This window comes from Lynx canadensis, chromosome B4, assembly GCF_007474595.2.
Source record: "Lynx canadensis isolate LIC74 chromosome B4, mLynCan4.pri.v2, whole genome shotgun sequence".
NCBI lineage: Eukaryota > Metazoa > Chordata > Mammalia > Carnivora > Felidae > Lynx > Lynx canadensis.
The window spans coordinates 109,893,727-109,914,489 of record NC_044309.1 but is presented as its reverse complement, the minus strand read 5'-3'; the positions used below and the strand labels follow the sequence as shown (position 1 = coordinate 109,914,489).

At 33.6% G+C, this 20,763-nt stretch overlaps 1 protein-coding gene across 3 annotated transcripts in view; it reads right to left on the bottom strand.

The window, feature by feature from the left end:
- TMTC3 (transmembrane O-mannosyltransferase targeting cadherins 3) overlaps window positions 1-20,763 on the bottom strand; it is a 59,637-nt gene that overhangs the window by 7,099 nt on the left and 31,775 nt on the right. For all 3 annotated transcript variants that reach the window (XR_004343892.1, XM_030323339.2, XM_030323341.1), the window contains exons 7-13: window positions 19,059-19,311; window positions 13,875-14,023; window positions 11,729-11,849; window positions 9,156-9,267; window positions 4,674-4,777; window positions 2,554-2,723; window positions 655-881 (exon numbers count right to left, since the gene is read on the bottom strand). Coding sequence is in view for 2 of the 3 variants with exons in the window: in XM_030323339.2 (XP_030179199.1) it covers window positions 655-881; window positions 2,554-2,723; window positions 4,674-4,777; window positions 9,156-9,267; window positions 11,729-11,849; window positions 13,875-14,023; window positions 19,059-19,311 (1,136 nt within the window). In the remaining variant the exon portion in view is untranslated. The remainder of the gene's footprint in view (window positions 1-654; window positions 882-2,553; window positions 2,724-4,673; window positions 4,778-9,155; window positions 9,268-11,728; window positions 11,850-13,874; window positions 14,024-19,058; window positions 19,312-20,763) is intronic.

The following is a 20,763-nucleotide window of genomic DNA, read 5'->3' as shown; positions in this document are numbered from 1 at the left end:
TCTAAGATTTAACTATAAAAATCTAAATGTACAAATTTTTTCCAAATTAAAAATTAAGATTATAAATTATAAATACTGCCTTTTGTTGTACTACTAAAATACCCATGTATCAAAGATCCTAATTTACTGTCATGAATGATTTAGTTTTGTTAAATTACAAAAAATAGTAAATTACAATAATACGTCAGAAAATAAAACTAGATATAAAATGATACCAAAAGTACTTGCTCTTACAAATCAAGGTAAAATACATTGTTCTGTTTTTTTTCTAAAATAAATAGAAATACAATGCTTGTCTCCCTAGAAATAATTATATAAGAATTTTTGCAAGTTCTGATTATTTGGATGGTATATTTAGGGGTAAGAAATTATATATTTCTGTGCATAAAATTGACAAAATAGATTAAAAAGGCACTGCTTAATAGACTGCTTGAATATTAAGTCTTAACGTATACCCAAAGAACTAATAATTGTGTTAAGGCATATTACTTGAAAACTTTACCTCAAGTATTTTAAATATTCTTATATTTATCTGCAGTTTTGATATAAACTATTCATAAAACGTTTGCTACTCATAATGTAATTTAAGTTCAGATTTCATTATACTTCAAACTACAATGTGTTTAAATATAGAACTATTTTAAGAAAACATACCTGATTCTTGCATTAATATAGCAGAATTGAATAATGCTAGCTTATGCTTTGGATTTAATTCTAAAGCACGATTAAAATTTTTTAGGGCTTCATTTGGTTCTTTAAGTTCAATATGAACAATCGCCAAGTTGTACCAAAGATCTGCATTATTTCTGTCCAGCTCTAGTGCTTTAAGATATGCTTCTTTTGCCTTAAGAGGTTTATTCATTTTTAAAAGCAATTCTCCTCTGTGGAAAAATCAAACACAAGCTTTACTTACAACATTACCATGTCAATGTGTAGATACTATTTTTTGTAAGTTTCAACTTTTTCCACATATTCACAGCTTTCCTTCTTTTTCCTTTTAACCCAGGCTTTTAAAGTTTTCTACCAAAAATATCTGAAAATGTCCTCAAACCTGAACTCATTAGTTTAGCAAATTTGGTTTGTTAGGTTCTCAAGTATAATTAAAGAAAGAAACAGCATACCTGACTTTAAAGGGTAAGATGCGGAGAGGTATCCAAGAAAGGGGAACAGAGAAAATATATTCTTTAATTGTATCTTGAAAGAAGGCAGACCAGACTACATCATGAAATTGGCAGTGACAAGAACTGGAGATTAAGTTTTCAGGGGACCAAGTAATAGCATTTGAAGAAGGAAAATAAATATGGTAGTGATGGGGAAATTCCAGTATTCAAATCTATGTTAGAAGTCTTGTTTATAAAGAGCAGAATGAAAATTTTGCCCCTTCTTATATTAATTTAGTATTCTACAATGTATTCTTATAAAATGGTCATTCATTAAAACGAAAGAAAAAACTCCCCAAAACAACAAAAAAAGAGTTTTTAAAAAAGCTGACTAGTAGGCAGGGTAGGAGGGCACTAGTGCCACCTGCAGGTATCTTTGAGGAACACATGTGGAACGGAAGATCACAGTTTGAAAACCATTTTACAAATCCTTCTAATACGGATCTATTATCTGTTAGAGCTTTAAAAAGTCATTTTGTTTAAGCACATATGTGCAAATAAATTTAGGCAGTAATATGAGAATACTTTTATTATGATACCATTATTTCCTTTAAGTATAAGCATAGGAATGAAATCAAATGAATGACTAATATTCTCAATTAAAGCAACTTCTGGAAAGAGCATCTGTCCAAGATGTTATTTTTTAATGCAGATTGTTGAATAATTCTTCATAGATTAACACATGACAGATTTTATTTATATATGCAACCCCACTAAACTTAGCTAATTTCAACAACTACTGGATAAAACTGAACAAAGACAGCCTCCCAACTTATGAACAGATTTTATCTCAAAAACTAATGAAATTCTGAATGCATTTTCCCCATAAGAACAATGTTAAAAATTATGATTAGGTTTCTGGGCCAGCGGATGAAGCAGAGTTTAATATACAATTTTACTCAAGTATAATACAAATGATAATCCTTACATGGTAAAATATATTAAGTTCTCTCTAACATGTGCGGCCAAAAGTTTTTGTACTGACAACTAAAAAGTTTCTTTGTGATAAATAAAAGGCATAATAACCAATCAGTTGTCAGTATTTAAGAAAGCTCTTGAGAGTTGGATATTAGAAGTAATTATTAGAAAATACAAGTTTCAAGTGCTTTAAGTAAAAAAGAATGTGACAATAAGAAGTAAATGAAACTAACAAGAAGCTTCTACTCTTTCTTCCGTATAAAACCTTAGTTTGCTACTACAAGTGACAGTCAATTTCAAATCAAATCAATTAAATTTGATTGTAAGTCTAAACTAGGGTATGTTTCTATGTTCTTGGTCGCCAAATAAGATTACTAAAAGAAAAAAAAAGGCAATTTAGTTCAGACAGTCAAAATGTACATGCAGATACAGCTTCAATTCTCTGTAACACAACTTAAAAGTGAACTACAAATACCTGCTAATATAAGCCTGCTTGAAGTCGGGTCTCATGCTTATTGCTTGCCGGTACAGCTGATCTGCTTCTTCCAGCCGGGACTCATTTGCTCTGATCAGATTGGCCAGATTAATATAAACATTTAGGTGGTTAGGGGCAATTCTGGCTGCATATTTTTTACCAGGAATAATCTGTTCAGAAAAACATAATTGGATGTTTCAGTACCACATAAAAATAAAAAATAAGTATTCTTAGTAGCTTACTTCAAATATATATGACATAAAAAGGTTATGGTACCAGTTTGTATTGCTATACTGAAATAAGTCATAAAAACGTGAAAGTACCTACAGTATTTATAAAATGTTAATAAAATAATTAATATTTTGTGGTATTAAAGGAGATAATATTTTTTCACTCACGCCAGCTCAATGGAATATTGTTAGCTTTTTATTTACATGCATCATTTTATAAAATCCTAACTAAATCTAAACTTTTGAGACTAAGGTCTGTTAGCATATTTGTATCAGACAAGGAATAGAAAGAACTCGGGTCTCTTTCCTCTCAGTCTAGTGTATTTGTTACAGCATGTCAGCTTCCATGTTGTCAGCAAAGTACTTCCTGGTTGTGACAGGGTGGTTAATTTGTTAAGAGTTATACTAAAGCCTCATTTGGTAGAATTAGGAAATAAAATTCCCTTGTTAACTGATTATTCAGGTTAAGTAAAGATTATAAAAGATATATAGACCCAAATTTTCAATGAAAGTAATAAATTATATCTGAAAAAAGTCTATATTGAACACAATATAACTTTAGAATCTTAGGACTGAAACAATGCTTAAGATCATGTGGTCCAACTGTTTTTAAAACATTTATCAGACTATATATAATTATTTTAATATTATAATTAATATAATATTAATATATACTACCATTGAGAAGACTGTAGTGCAGTTTTTTTTTAATGTTTATTTTTGAGAGAGAGAGCGTGCACCAGTGGGGGAAGGGCAGTGACGGAGGGAGACACACCATCCATAGCAGGCTCTAGGCTCTGAACTGTCAGCATAGAGCCTGACACTCATAAACCACAAGATCATGACCTGAGCCAAAGTCCGACACTTAACCAACTGAGCCACCCAGGTGCCCTGCAAACTATGTTTTCTGATGAAAGACAGGATCTGACTTTCCAACTTTCATGCTATATTATAATATCCAATGAATTTTCTGCATGTGTCATTGTTACAACTGAACACAATACAGCAACAGAGGTGTATCCCCTCATTTTATAAGTTTTTTATTCATTTATCTTTTGATAGGAATAATGTTGCATTTAATGCTTAATGTACTATATAAAAATCTCTTCACTTAAAGTTACTTAACTCATTGATAACTTATAATCAAGAATATCTAAAATTCATAACTTTATAACATTTTTTACAAACATAAGTTTAATCTTTGCCTTTTTAAAATTTATTTATTTATTTTTGAGAGAGCGAGTGTATGCACACGAGCATGTGGAAGGGGCGGAAAGAGAGAATTGCAAGTAGGTTCTACACTGTCAGGCACAGAGTCCAATGCGGGGCTCGAACTCACCACCTGTGAGATCACGACCTGAGCCGAACTCAAGAGTTGGATGCTTAACCAACTGAGCCACCCAAGCTCTCCTAGAAATTTTTTTTTAATTAAGTGAGCTAGAAAAGTAAATATAATCCTTTATAAAACTTGTAGTACTGTGCTCAGCAAAATAAGTCAGAGAAAGACAAATACTATATGATTTCACTCATGTGGAATTTAAGAAACAAGCAAGCAAAGGAGAAAGAGAGGTAAAACAAGAAACAAACTCCTAAATATAGAGAACAAACTGATGGTTACCAGAGGGAAGACTGGCGGGGAGATGGGTGAAACAGGGAATGGGGATTAAAGAGTGCACTTGTATGAAAGTGTTGAATCACTATATTGTACACCTGAAACTATTATCACACTATATGTTAATTAGAATTTAAATAAAAACTTGTAGTAATAAATGGTTTATTGGACACTTTACATTTGTATCAACAAATTGAAGAAAAGATAATCTAGGTAATTCTATTCAATATGGACATCTAGTAGATATGACACAATAGAAATAAATTATGACAACTTACTTGGGGCATCAGGGACTTAGCCATCATGTAAGATTCTTCAGCTTCTTTGGTTCTATTTAAATTTTTGTAAGTTCTTCCTACATTCATGTGAGCACCAATATCATCTAAAATTTAAAAAAAAATCATTTGTTGGCAAATATACTAAATAGTATTCAATGTAAACCCAAAGTTTCTAGCAACAAAACACTAGGCAAAAAAATACAAAAGCAAGCAACAGGTCCTGCATCCTCCTTAAAGTTCTTCTAGCACAGAATGATCGATGCTATACTAGAAAATTATGTCATAAAGTACTCTAAGGACAGAAACTGCATATATGACATGAAAGGGGAGATATAGAGGTAATAAAGAAATCTGTATCATTTCTCTTCAGATTTTACTATACTATACTAAGGCTTGTTTCCATTTCCTTGATGCATAGCTCTGGAATTCACTCAAAATGTATGGCTCAACTCTAAAAGTAAAAAGATCTACAAGTGAAAAAGATCATGATTCCTAGAATTATTTCCAGTGTTATAACTAACAAATATACATGCATGGTGGGATGGGGCAATGAGACTGTGAAAAAACTCTGCAATTTTGTTTTTTAAAATTTTTCTGAATGTGGTCAGAATGCAAGTATAATAAAATATTAGGATTCTCCAGTACCACTTAAGATGCAGCAGCCCATCCTACATAACATATTTATAACTTTTTAAAAGGCTGTGTTGCTATCAGTATGTCAGAAACTTTTCTCTGATTTTCTGGTATGGAGAATCAAACCCACAGCAAATTTATTCAGGGAAACAAAAAATATGTTATTTAAATAAGAAAGATATTAGGGCCCACTGCATACTACTTTTAGGACACATTTCCCAGTAAATATTTCAAAGGTTTGGAATAAAGATAGAAGAGAGAAGATCTTAAATCAGACAAATGTTATTGAATGAATCTCTCGCAGACATGACAAGGTTTCACATTATAATTTCTACTTGCCTATGACACCAATGATTTTGCCTGCTGAATAGTTTTCTGCCTGCACCTTCTAGGACACATAGGGGCCAAGCATATATATCTTAGTCATTCTCTTAGGACGACAGTAAACAGTCCTAAAATCTTGGTACATTATGTTTCAGGCTGGTAATTGTGCACACTGCACAGAAAATGTCATATGCAGCACAGGTTTGGTTAAAGAAGTAAGGGACAAGTTTGGGAGGAAAGGGCTGATTTTTTGTTTTTTGATGTACTGCTGAGTCTTTAAAAAAAAAAAAAATTTAACGTTTATTTATTTTTGAGACAGAGAGAGACAGAGCATGAACAGGGGAGGGTCAGAGAGAGAGGGAGACACAGAATCCCAAGCAGGCTCCGGGCTCTGAGCTGTCAGCACAGAGCTCGACGCAGGGCTTGAACTCACTAACAGTGAGATCATGACCTGAGCTGAAGTCGGGCGCTCAACCGACTGAGCCACCCAGGCGCCCCAATGAGTCTTAAAGGGTTTCAGGAGAGGTCAAGAGGGAAATAAAAAAAAAAAAGAAAAAAATTGCTTAGGCAAACCATTCCCAGTCCTGGCTGCAAATTAGGATACCTATGTACTTTCAAAAAGTCAGATAACCTCAGCACCACCTCACTCTATCAAAATAGAATCTATAGAAACATGATCTGGGAAAATGTTTTTACAAGGTTTCAAAGGAGGTTCTGATGTAGAACCAAGGTTGAAATTCACTGCATTACCAAGAGCATATAAAAATAGAGTAGGTAGTATTTGCTCTTATATAGCTCGTTTTTTTTTTAATTTCAAATAAATCTATATCATTTATTTTTACGTATTTTTAATTTTTTAAAGTTTTTATTTTTTTAAATCTTTTTTTTTTTTTTAATATTTATTTTTGAGAGAGAGAGAGAAAGAGCCTGAGCAGGGGAGGGGCAGAGAAAGAGGGAGACCCAGAATCCAAAGCAGGCCCCAGGCTCTGAGCTATCAGCACAGAGCCCGAAGCAGGGCTGGAACTAATGGACCATGAGATCATGACCTGAGCCGAAGTCAGATGCTTAACTGACTGGGCCACTCAGGCTCCTCAAATCTATACCATTTATTATAGAGATCAGAAAGTTACTTAGAAAAACTAAGTTACTAAGAACCTGAAAAAAATTAATTATAAAGTGAGAATTTAAGGAAAGAACAAAGAAACTGGTAGTTTAGATAAACAAAATTCAGTGAAGTATTTACAATGTTATTGACATCAGCTCCAATCGTAGAAAGGAAATATGTTGGGGCGCCTGGGTGGCTCAGTCGGTTAAGCGTCTGACTTTGGCTCAAGTCATAATCTCATGGCTCATGGATTCAAACCCCACATTGGGTTCTGTACTGACAGCTCAGAGCCTGGAGTCTGCTTCAGATTCTGTGGTCTCCCTCTCTCTCTCTGCACTTACCCCTTTCACACTCTACCTTCTGTATCAAAAATAAACATTAAAAACATTTTTTTTTAATAAAAGAAAAGAAAGAGGTTACCTACTTGGATGAAAGACAAGGCAAATTTTTTTTTAAATTTTTTTTTTTTTCAACGTTTATTTATTTTTGGGACAGAGAGAGACAGAGCATGAACGGGGGAGGGACAGAGAGAGAGGGAGACACAGAATCGGAAACAGGCTCCAGGCTCTGAGCCATCAGCCCAGAGCCCGACGCGGGCTCGAACTCACGGACCGCGAGATCATGACCTGGCTGAAGTCGGACGCTTAACCGACTGCGCCACCCAGGCGCCCCAAGACAAGGCGAATTAATACCCACGGAAATCAGGTTCTTAAAATTATGGCAAGGAGATATTGTCATCAACGCAGACTTCAGACACTAGAGTAAGGCAGCCCTACTTTCTCAAAGAACTATGGTAGCAATTAGATATCCTACAAGAAAGCTAATAAAATGAAAGACAAAATTTCTAAGCAGTTTCTTATAAGTTAACAGAGTTTTAAGATTTCAGAGAAGGAAATAACCATTACTAGAGTAAAGTAAATTTAAATTTGAAAACAAACAAAAGGGGTTGGAAAAGAAGACAAGATATAAAAAGCAATGACATTTAAATGACTTTTAAAAAGCTATAGGATTTCAACAGACAGTCCTGCTATTATGAGTGTGCTATCCAAACCAACAATAGCATGAATCTAGCAGTCTATCTTTAATTCAATGTAAATGAGAACTGACAAGTACTAGGCAACTTTGTACCTAATAATTCCTTTTCCACCAACAATGAAGCTAAGCAATCTCACACTGGTGGCCCTGGCATCTATGTTGCTTTCCAGTATTTCCTATCTACAAAATTATCTGTCAATTCATCTAAAGAGATAAACTTAAAAACACCTGAAAACTCATAAATACTCTTTAAACATTTCCATATTGACAACATCAAAGTTGAACTACAGGTCCATGATTTTTTTCTCGCATGAATAATTTCAAAGATTTGGACTTAGATAAAAATGAAATCAAAACAAACCTTATAGAATTCTGGTGTTCCTTGACAAAAATCTATCCTTGTCTTGTAAAGATGTTTATGGAAACTGCAATTCCATTTGTAAAAATTTTATCTTTGTGAATTGGAATTTTTTTTTTTAAACACTGGTAACCATCAAAACAAAAAAAACACAATTCTTCGTTTAACACAACATGTGTGTCACCTTCTCAGACCACTGCATAATTTATAATCTTACTCTGGTTAAGCAAGAAAAGCCTTCAGACTCAATGTTTCATTTATTTTTTTAAAGTAATTTTAAAATGTTATGAATCCCTATTTATGTGCTCAACTGTTCCAAGGTTTTAAATATCCAGATACTTGTTACCCCAAATTTTTACCTCTAGTCTCAATATCCCTTATCTCCAGTCTTATGAATCTATCTGTGTATGTGTAACACTGACAAAAAAGGACTCTTGATGTCCCTCCATATATGCCATTTCATCTATCAAATCTATGAAGAACACAACTAAAAAACAAAGAAAAAGCTAGGATGCCTCTAAATACCAAATTCAATGTTTCTAACTTTATGTACTTTTTCAAGTACTTTACGTACACAGAGGGGAGGGACAAAGAGAGGAAGAGAAAGAATCCCAAATAAACTGGTTTACCTATTTTCTTAGCCCATGGCTAATTAGAAACAGCAATCTTGAGAATATTGTAGAGAAGTCATACTAATGGAAGTATCAGCAATTATCTCAAGAAAGGCAAACAGGGACAACTGACAATGAGGGGAAAAATTATTTTAACACCAAGTACTTGTACCTGGCAAAGCTACACTTCACCAAATTGATTATCAGTACCACCCAACAACTCTGCTATATCAAAATAAATTCCTTAAATGTCTAAGTAGCTCTAACATATAATCCAACTCAAAATAAGCCATCATCGAGCACTATAGTTTTCAAGTCACCTGGAATGAACAAACCTCTTACTTTTATTTTCCCAAATATAATTCAAGTTTTAAAAACAAGCTATCCAAATAGTTTTATTAATTAATAATGCTTACCTGGCTGAACATGAGTAGCCTGTAAGAAGTATTTCAAAGCTCTCTCAAAGTTCTTTTCATTTTCCAGAGCATGACCCACATTATTCCATAATTTGGCATTATTTTTATTTACCTTAAATACATAAGCATAGATAGAAATTAGTTACAATTAAGAAAATACAACTCCAATTAACACAGATATTTATCTGGTATACCATTAGGAATGGAGTATTCTACAGAGATATCCACGAATGGGTGAAGGTGGTCAAAGATACAAGCTTTCAGTTACAAGATAAATAAGTTCTATGGATGCAAGGTATAGCATGGTGATTATAGTTAACAATGTTGTATATTTGAAAGTTTCTGAGAGTAGACCTTCAAAATTCTCATCAAAAGAGAAAAATTATAAATACGTGACAGATTTTAACTTGTTGCAGTAATTATTTTGTAATATATCCATAAATTACATCGTACACCTTAAACTAATACAAAGTTATATGTCAATTATACCTCAATAAAACTTGAAAAAGTAATTGAGACTTTCTCCCAAAAAAGAAAAACTTGTGGATCTATATCTATATCTATATATAAATATATATATATCTCCAATCAACACAGATATTTGTTTGGTATATTATTAGAAATGGAGTGTTTGACAGAGGTGTCCCTGGAGAGGAGAAATGAGCAAAATGAACACAGCTTCACCAAATTTACTCTCCTTCCTTTTAACATCAACATACTAAAACCATAGCAGTCTGATTTCATCTGTTTTATATATTAGAATTTTACTAAAACTTTTATTTGATCAAAGCAGCTTGGACTGCTGGCTGGCTCAGTCAGTAGAGAATGTGACTCTTAATCTCAGGGCCGTGAATTCAAGTCCCACATTGGACACAGACCCTACTAAAAAGAAAACCAAAAAACAAGCTATAATGTTGTTTGAAAGCTGCTCTATTTATATTCTTTTGGAAGAGAAGGTATTTGAACATGAGAATATATTTAACACTTCACTATTTATTTTTTAGGCTTATTATAAAGCTGTTTATGTGGTCTATTATGGTAATGGGAGCCCTGGGATTAAAGTTCTAAGTTGATCTGTGCTTTCAGAGTTCACTGATGGGCATGGTGTTCCTGCAGGAAGAGGATGGTAGCTGGCCAAGGAACTAGCTTCAGTGACTAGGACTGTGGTTTTGAGATTGTCCTAGGAGTAAGGATAAGCAAAAATCTTGAAAATTATGGGGCTCCACTGGTATTTTAGGAGTGCAGATTAAGAGGAATGGTAATGAGGTCTCTTCTATTTATAAACTTCTGAGCTAGAGGAAAGAGTGGAACTACTGAGACTAAATGATAGTCATGTGATCTTAAACTGATGTCAAATCAAGAAATGACATTGACTACTGGAATGAAGCAGTATTCTAGTAAAGCCAGGCAATGGGAGTACAGAAATAGTCAAAAAGAATTTAAGAATTTACAGATTTGAAGAGAAGCACCTGAAAAACAAAATCATTGGTTTTAACTTTTACAGAAACCAAATTTTATGATTTTTAAAAAGACCTTATTCCTAGATGTTGTCCATTCTACAGAAATGCTTTATCGCTCCTTCCTGCCAGTGCGTATCTTAACTACCATACTGTAACCACCGGTTATCTTCCATGTAGTAAAGTGCTACTTTTGTTATGTATTTTATTTCATTGAATCTAAGATGCCATCATTTCTAAGACTCACCATTAAGAAAAAAATAAGCCACTAGGGGCGCCTGGGTGGGTCGGTGGGTTAAGCATCCAACTTTGGCTCAGGTAATGATCTCACGGCTGGTGAGTTCAAGCCCTGCTTCAGGCTCTGTGCTGACAGCTCAGAGCCTGGAGGCTGCTTTGGATTCTGTGTCTCCCTCTCTCCCTGCCCCTCCCCTGCTCTTGCTCTGTCTCTCTCTCTCAAAAATAAACATTTTAAAAAAAAATTAAAAAAAAAAAAGAAAAAAATAAGCCACAAATTGTTAAGATGCCTCTCACTCTAAGATTTATTCTGATTTTAGAGATGTTAAAAGGTAAAAATAAAAAAAAAAGAAAAAAGAAAAAGTGCACCTTTAGAACTAGTGAACTATAGTATTCTTAAATTTTTTTTTTTTAATGTTTATTTATATTTGAGAAAGAGAGATAGAGCCTGAGCAGGGGAGAGGTAAAGAGGGAGACACAGAACCCGAAGCAGGCTCCAGGCTCTGAGCTATCAGCACAGAGCCTGATGCAGGGCTCGAACTCATAAGCTGTGAGATCATGACCAGAGCCGAAGTCCAATGCTTAACCAACTGAGCCACCCAGGCTCCCCTACAGTATTCTTAAACATTCTATTATCATTTGAGCTTCTAACAACTATATAGTATTTAGAAAATTATTCATATATGCTGTAGACATACAACTAAGTACTATTCAGAGCCCTGGTTATGGTATATATTATATAAAGAACAAATTTTTATTAATCTTTTGGTGAAGTACTTAAAATTGACAGTTAAATGTCTAATTAAATGTAAAAACATCTTAAACATGACTATAAGAAATAATTAATGACATACTTTCCTGTCATTCTGGGTAATACTTTACCTTCAAGGCTGACATAAACAATGTATATTCAGACTCCCAATCCCAATTTCTGTGGAGTGTTTTTAAGGCATGAGTGAATATCACCATAGACAGACAAACCCAGGATAACTTTTTTAATACACTGTTTAGGAGAAAAAAGCAGAACAAAAACAACATTATCTATATCACCAGAAGCATTTTACCTTTTACAATAGAGGTAAGAAATATGTTAAATATCCCCAAATATCATGTTTGAGTTTATTTTAAGGAATGAGGATCCTTCTAACAATCATCCAACTTCAAAGGCAACACCAAAAAATTAAATATTATGCACACTGCCTTCTACTTCAGTCTTAAATTATATTAAATATTCCACTATTGGTCTCTATTTCAAAAAGTCTGCTTAAGTTTAATGACAAGAAACCCGATAAACCAATTTTTAAGTATGACTTTTTTTGGGGGGCTTTTACTTACAACTTGACCATTCTTAATTGTGTTTATCAAGGGTCAATTTTATCATTGGCTGTATTTTAAAAAATTTTGGCTTACCCAGACTGCATCTATACCACAGATTATCATGACATTCTTTGAATATTTTTACATTCTAAAGCTAGAGTTATTTATGATAAGTCATAGTAAAACTAACTCTTTATATAATAGATACAATATAGCTTATATAGCTTTAGGCTAATTATTTGGGAAACAATTCCTCATGTATAAAAAGGTTACACTTCAATAATCCCTATGATCACATTCATTACTAATGTTCTCTGAGTCTATTTTTTTGTCTCAGTAACAGTTCAACTTCTTTCATTTTGACAGATCCACTTAATCAGGATAAGAGTGCATGGATCAGAAAGAAAATGGACACTGGAGGCAGTAAGATGTAAATGTGAATCAAGAGTCTACTATTTACTAGCTGTGTGATCTTGAGGTAATCTGGTTCAGTAACCTGTATGAGCTTCAATTTTCAAATGTGCACACCAGAGTTAAGGAAAGTTAGATTAAATGAGAAAACAAATCTAAAAGGTCTATCATGGCTCTTGGCACCTGGGAAGCACTCAAAAACTGGTAGTAATTATAACTGGATAAATGGGTAGAAGTTAAGAGAAAAGGCTTGGTAGATGTTAGCAAAAATTGTAGACATGGATGAGATCATCCAGAGAGAATATGCAATGTGACAAAAATGGCTGTGAATAAAACTCTGAGAAATAAATAAAGAGCAGTTATAGCAATAAGAACCTGAGAAGAGTCTGAACAGAGATGAAGAGACATGGAAGAGAATTAGGAGAGGCACTTTTTACAGATGCCCAGGAAATAAATTTTAAATACAAGCACTGACTGGATTTAGTTACTAGAATGCAATGATATAGAGAGAAGTCAGAATCCTGTGTGTTGAAGGATGACTAGAAAGTGAGAAAGCAGAGTCGGTGACCATTTCTTGCATATATACAATGTGAATATTCTGTTCCTTAATTGTTAGTTTGAGGCCTCTAGGACATGGTAGTTATGATGAAGATAGTGATATCAAATTACAGACTGCTTACTATATGCATTTTACATATATTAAATCAACATGACTCACTTAAATAAGAAGCCTATATCTTTTTTTTTTTTTAATTTTTTTTTAACGTTTATTTATTTTTGAGACAGAGATAGAGCATGAACAGGGGAGGGTCAGAGAGAGAGAGAGGGAGACACAGAATCCGAAACAGGCTCCAGGCTCCGAGCTGTCAGCACAGAGCCCGACGCGGGGCTTGAACTCACGAACCGCGAGATCATGACCTGAGCCAAAGTCGGACACTTAACCGACTGAGCCACCCAGGCGCCCCAAGAAGCCTATATCTTAGTTCACTGCATGTGGAAGTGGCAATGGTAATTTGTAACTGTAGTCTCAATAATATACTTGTTTTCATTTGAGTCTAACTCAAAGTGTGTTAGGTTTCAGGCTTACAACAAATTATATAAATAAGAGAAAGAACATAGGGTGAGGTGGGTGCCATGGAGCTTTCTTAACTTCAATTACAGAAATATGAGGAAACGATCAAGATGGAAAATAAAAAGGTATAAAAATATGACTTATAAAACTAAACACTTTAAATACTTAAATGTATCACACTTAATTCTATAGTTTGTAAGCATTAAATGAACTAACATTTTAATTCACCTTTTGTTTGATATTTTCTGCCATCCATGGGCTACCAAAATACAGAACCCCATGCTAGGAACATATAATACTCGCTCAGCAACAACAAATCCCACTGGGAAGAAAAGGTTTGATGCAGGAATAAATGGTAATGCCATTAGACAAAGTGCCTACAAAGAAAAATAAGATATTTTATTTAAAAAATATGTGGACATTCAATAGCAAAATCCAAATATTGTATCATTTAACTTGAATGATAAATGACCATTAATTTGAATGGTTCACTGTACTGGTGGACCATTTTTAATAATACTCTAAGCAATACTAGTTTAAACATAAGGAAGGCAACTTAGGGATAGTAATAACAGACATCAGGATTATGTCACCAAAGTGAGATCAAGCTAGAACTTATAACCAGAGATCATCCAATTAAATAAAAAAAATTTGGGGGGAATATATATAAATAAGACAATTTTTAAACATCCAACTAAAGTACGTGTGGTAAAAATAAACTGTTTAAGATGTTAACAGGTTTTAACAAAAGAAAACCAACCATACAAGTTTTTATAATTTTACTACTGTAACTATTCAAATATTGGAAACTGAGGAAATGACATAAGGTACACTTCGGACAAGACAGTAGACTACTACTTCTGTACCCCAGCATTACTTGCATAACATTCTGATGGATCCTATACATTTAACAGTGGCTTAGTATATACACAAAAATAAAACTGCCCCATTAAATAGTAGTCTTTTATTCTACAAGAATTTCTAAAATTCTAACACTGTACATTGAAATAAAACATCATAAAAATGCTTAGATTGTTTTTGCCATTTTGAAAACGAGTTAACATAAGGTTGCTAGATTATAAAGCCATTAAAAAGATAGGATACAAACAGCTAGCACACAAATAACTTGTGAAAAGAAGTTGGTTGTTATTAAGACACCTGTTTCTATGGATATCTGCTTCCACAATTTGTTACCCTAATTTGTTTTATAGTATCTAACTGAATAACTGCAAATTGTTCCTTCAGCTTCAGAAGTTTGAGTCTTCTAACAGTTTGAGAGGAAAGATTGTTTTTCCTTTATTATATTTTATTAGCAAAATATAGATACAGAGATGTGTATTTCTCCATCACAAATTAATGACTTGTAATGAGGAAATAACTCTAAAGCACTACCAAACTGCTTAGTATCATGCTAATTTATAGATCTAAAATTTTAGTGTTTTCTTTTTTGATCAAAAAGGTAAAACATTCAGAGTACATAATTCACTTTCCATTTCCCAAGAGTGCTTGATAAAAATAACCAGCTAGCTGCGAAAGAGACATTCCAAAATATGTAGTCCTTTTCTAAAAACAAACAAGCAAACATTTTTTTTTAAATAATTCATGGCTTCCTTATAGCAATTTTATTTAAAAGAATTAAAAGTGTTAAATTCATTCAAAGATGCATTGGTTGTGATGCATAAGCTGCATACACAAAAAACAATCTCACAAAAAACCTACCGGTTCCTAGATAAGGAATGCCTCTAATTAACTTAATGAAAAGTTCTAATATGTTCTCTACTGGTATATGCTAACCTAGGTAACTATGGCTACCATAAGTTCCTTCTTCAGTAACATAAAATTCTCTTTAAAACAACAGGTGTTAGGAGTGCCTTGCTGGCTCAGATGGTTAAGTATCTGACTTCAGCTCAGGTGATGATTTCATGGTTTGCTGGTTCAAGCCCCATGTCAGGCTCTGTGCTGACAGCCCAGAGCCTAGAGTCTGCTTTTGATTCTGTGTCTCTCCCTTTGCCCCTCCCCCACTTGCACTCTGTCAAAAATAACATTAAAAAAACAACAACAACAGAAAAGAAAAGGTGGTAGTGGAAAGCTCACAGAGTTTGGACAAATCTCTTTGACTTCTTATTTCTTATGTAACATAATAAGGTAAACCACTCAATCATCTTGCCAATCAGTGTTTCTTCATAAAAAGGGATTAATAACTGCTTATATTGTTGATACATATGGCATTTTATTTAGTAAGTGCTTATCATGGTATCTGGTACTTGGCAGGTACTCCTTTGATCTACTCAGTCCCTTCCATAGATCTTCAGAAAATATCACCATAAAAAATAACCTGTTTAGTACTCTCTTAAGGCAGTTCTTAAGGTCACAATTGTTCTTTTATACACATAAAATTAAATTTATGTAAATCTATGCTTACTTCACTGGCACGATCCTCTCTTTATTTTTTATTCAGCTTACATTACATAAATCATTACTTTATTTGCCCAAATTTTAAATTCACCCAACCTTCCTTATTTTTCCTTTCTTTTAGCAGAACCTCGGCTTTGGATGTGTTCTACCATATATCTGCTTTGTATTTACCTGAGCAACAAAGCACTACCAGAGACAGTCCCGAAGCAGAACAGATCAGTATCATCAAAAATTCATGGTCAACTTCAAAATGATTCTTAAGACTGCTCAGAATTTCTAGGTTTCTTTGGTAGGCTCATTCCCACTCTCCTAGATTTTAAATCTTGATTACTTTACTCAAACTTCTGATCCATGACATTTTCAGCAGGTGACTATACTTCCAAACATACAGAGAAAACTACACTCATAAAACAAGAATTCCTTCAATTCCCTGCTCCTATACCAACCAACATCCACATTCACATGTATTTCCATCCATTCTGAGATATAAGGGGCATCTCCATCTGTCTCAGGCCAAACCTGAGCTGTATCTACATGGCCCTTGCTCCGCACAAATCTCACAATTAGCCATCCCTTCATTTACTCAGCCACTTTCTAATCAACTGTATCGTTCCTATCCATATTTAAATATGCTCTTGTCTCCCCAATCTTAAACATGTCCTTTGACAACATATATTTACGTTACCATTATGTAACGTTACCATTCATTATGTACTTCAGGTGTAAATCAAGTTCCCACACTCTTACTAAAGCACTTTTATAGTGAGGGTATGAAGTAGCTCGTTTTAACCCCACTTAATCAACAATTCAAATCAATGAGTATGTTTTTGCAAATCAACCCATTATTGACATCCCCTGCTTCTAAAAGTCAGCCAACTGAGTACTCCAATGAAAGTGATTCTCCTACTTCTGAAGGTACACCAAATCTAGATCTTCATGCTTCCTCCAAGCTCTACATGAGATCAGTCTGTGATACTTGAAGTCGGCATAGTATTCTCTCACTTAGGTAGTAATAAATTCAAGTTTGCTCATCCTTTGAAATATTCAAAGTTGAGTTACCCTATGGGTTGGTTATCTACACTAGCAATCTTCACGTCCTCATCTCCTAATCAAATTTTTCCACAGAAATAAATTTCATTTAAGTAACTAATACACCAAAAGAGGTAAAATATGACTGATCTCACTTTCTGCTTCACAGCATCTGTTAGTGATAACCATTCCATCTTCCTTAAAACATTTACTTACCTTTCTGTCCACTTGGTCTAGCTCCTACTTAGGTTCATTCTCTTCTACACAGTATCTAAATACAGAAGGTCTTTTTTTTTTTTAATTTATTTTATTTTATTTTTATTATTTTCTCAAGTTAATATACAGTGTGGTCATGGCTTCAGGAGTAGAACCTGGTGATTCATCTCTTACATCTGACACCCTGTGTTCATCTCGAAAAGTGCCCTCCTTAATGCCTGTCGCCCATTTAACACACTCCTCACCAACCTTCAGTTTGTTCTCTGTATTTAAGAGTCTCTTATGGTTTGCCACCCTCTCTGTTTTTATCTTATTTTTCCTTCCCTTCTCCTATGTTCATCTGTTAAGGTCCTCAAATTCTACATATAAGTGAAATCATAGGAGATCTTTCTCTGACTGACTTATTTTAAGCAGGCTCTGCACTCAGTGTGGAGCACAGCGTGGGGCTTGAACTCAGGATCCTGAGAACAAAATCTGTATTGAGATCCAGAGTCAGATGCTTAACCAACTAAGGCACCTAGGCACCCCCAAATATAGAAGTTTTTTAAAGACCTACTTGTAGGTTTCTTTTCTTTTCACTCTTATCTAGCCCCTTCAACTATCTGAGGAAGAATTAAGACCAAATACTCCAAGGCATTAATTATGTGTATGAATTATCTTCTATTCCATGCATCTACAATGGTAATAGCTGATTACTATCTTTGAGAACAGTGACAAAACCCCAGGTGAGAAACCTCTAAAATCGCCATAGACTTTCTTAATCATACCCTGGTTTCAATTACTATCTCTATGCCAATACTGCAATCAATTTTTTATGTGTAGCTTAGGCGTCTCCTCTGAACTCCAGGCACCAGGTGCTATTCAAATTCCCCACTAGGATCAAACTCAACAGATCAAAAAATAATAGTAAATATGATCTTTCTCCCAAACCCTATATTCTTTCAATTGTCTCTATATATCAGAGATTAGCTTCAAATTTTTCCAAAATGCCAATTCCCTGGTAATCGGGGCCTTGTATTTATCATATCCTCAGTGCCTAAAATGCTGCCTGGTACACAGATCACAACAAAAAACTATTAGTGAATGACTAAATTAGTCTAGTGACTGCAGCCAGGTATGATGTATTTGTAAAGTATTAGAAACACTTTCTGGCATGTAGCAAATGCTCAAGAAAATGTTAAAGATTATTATTGTCTTCAATAATTTAAAGGAAAACAAAACTGTTAGAAGTGACAGCAAAGTAAGAAAATTACAAAGAAATACATCCTGAATAAGAAGACTTTGTACATAATCAGAGTCCTCTGAACATAGTAAAAAATAACTCATAGAATAATGAAGTCTTACTAATGAGAACTAAAGAGCTAATATGTTTCTAGCTGTCTACCTTACATGACATTCTTCTCTGTGTCAAGAAAACAAAGTATATAATATGATCCATTTCCTCAAAAAAAATGTATAATCTACTTGGATAAAGAAGTAGAAGATAATGATGCCAAAAGGGATGCTTCATGATTTCAGAGTTCCTACCAAATAGGGAAATTTATAACCAGTTTTTATTTTACATGCTGAATATATATGCCTGCATATGAAATTCTGATATATATATATAAAAAACCTAAAATAAATTAATAAACTAGGGTGATGTTGAATAAACAAAAATACTGTTTCTAAGAAGATGCTTTGACAAATTAAAGGTGGTCTTTAAATCAACTGAATGTTGTATCAATTGAAAAATTAAGAAAGTTTTCTTACCATTAAAACAGTCTTGGAGGAATCACCAGGGTATCTGAGACTGAATACCCCCAAAGCCCCCAAAAAGCAAAAGAAAATAAATGTGGCAAGATTTCGAATATCTAGAAATGATTCTATAAGTGGTATTGTTCCCATGGTCCAATCACAGCATAGTTCCGAAGGATTTAATAGAAGCCAAGCATTCAAGGGAAGGAGGTAGTTAAAAGTTAGCTGCCTTGTAGGAGTTGGGCTTACAGCAGCTGGGTTATCAAATCTGTAAAAAGATTAAAAAAAAAGTTATTTAATCTAAAACACGTTTCAAACACAAAATTAATATGTAACATATAAATAAAATACCAAAAAAGCAGTATTTCATATGTAATCTCACTTAAAATGACAAAGTATTTTTTATGAATACCTCAGTCCTCACTGGAGTTCAAAATGTCCAACCCTTATGAAATATCTAGTTGAGAATCTATGAGGAATGGTTGGAAGGGCAACTAGATCAGACATGTGTACCCTGCAGAAGTGCTTTCATTAAATTATAACCTGATTAAAAGTAAAAAGAACATTTTAATAGACTCGTTGTAGGTGCTGTACGAGTGCTTCTGAAAACATAACCAACATTTTCTTCTGCATGAGATGCTTCTTTCAGCACTAAATGCTAATAAAAATTATGCTTCCTAGAAAGAAAGGTTTTCTTTTGTCATGGACAGAAAAAACTGTATCACCTATGAGCTTTTCCTCTTTGCTTAGACTTTTAGGAAGCTGAAACCAAATTTCCAGTATAGAATAGTAGCTGTATTTCCCTATGTAACATTTTATTTGTGTTCTACTTTTTCTCCTACTATATACTAACATAAGCTTATACTTTTTTTTCCAAGTTTTTATTTAAATTCTAGTTAATATACATGGTAAAACATATGTGGTTTCTGTGTAGAATTTAGTGATCCATCACTTATATATAACTTATATATAACATGTATAACATATATGTAAGTGCTATCCCAAGTGTCCTCCTTAATGCCCATCACCCATTTAGCCCATCCCCCACCCACCTCCCTCCATCAACCTTCAGTTTGTTCTCTATAGTTAAGAGTCTCTTACAGTTTGCTTATATCCTATTTTATATTTGTCCAGGCCATGATATATTACATGTACATTTCATTAATTCAGTCTGCTTCTTGCAAACTAAGTCAAACCAGAGTCAAATCATTTTTTAAGTATATTTCAAATGAATGGCTTCAGATACTCATTTCTTTAGGCTACATTCAAAATTTTATTGGTTTTGTTAATATTAGTCTTTAAAAGCCCAATTTCTCATTTTATAATGAATGAGTTAATAAAAAAAATCAACCTCTACCATTTATTTGACTTGGTCTTCTTAAAAATTCAAATGGCTGGGAAACAGTAAATACTATTTAAACAAATAACATCATTTTTAAAACTTTCATATTTGAATGTCTACATATGAAAAATAACAAATCTTAAGTCAAGGCTTGAATTATCAAATAACGAACAGAACTGAACACAAGGCTGTCTTTTTTCCTATAATCCACTATTCGAAGTTCAGTTTTATAATTAATAGTTTATTTAGAATAGCTGATTTAATAACTGTACTATAGAAAAAGAACATGTGGCAAAGCATGTGAAACCATATTATAGTCAACTTCACTGATAATTTAATACAAGAAATTTATATATACGCATACTTTTAAATGCTTAT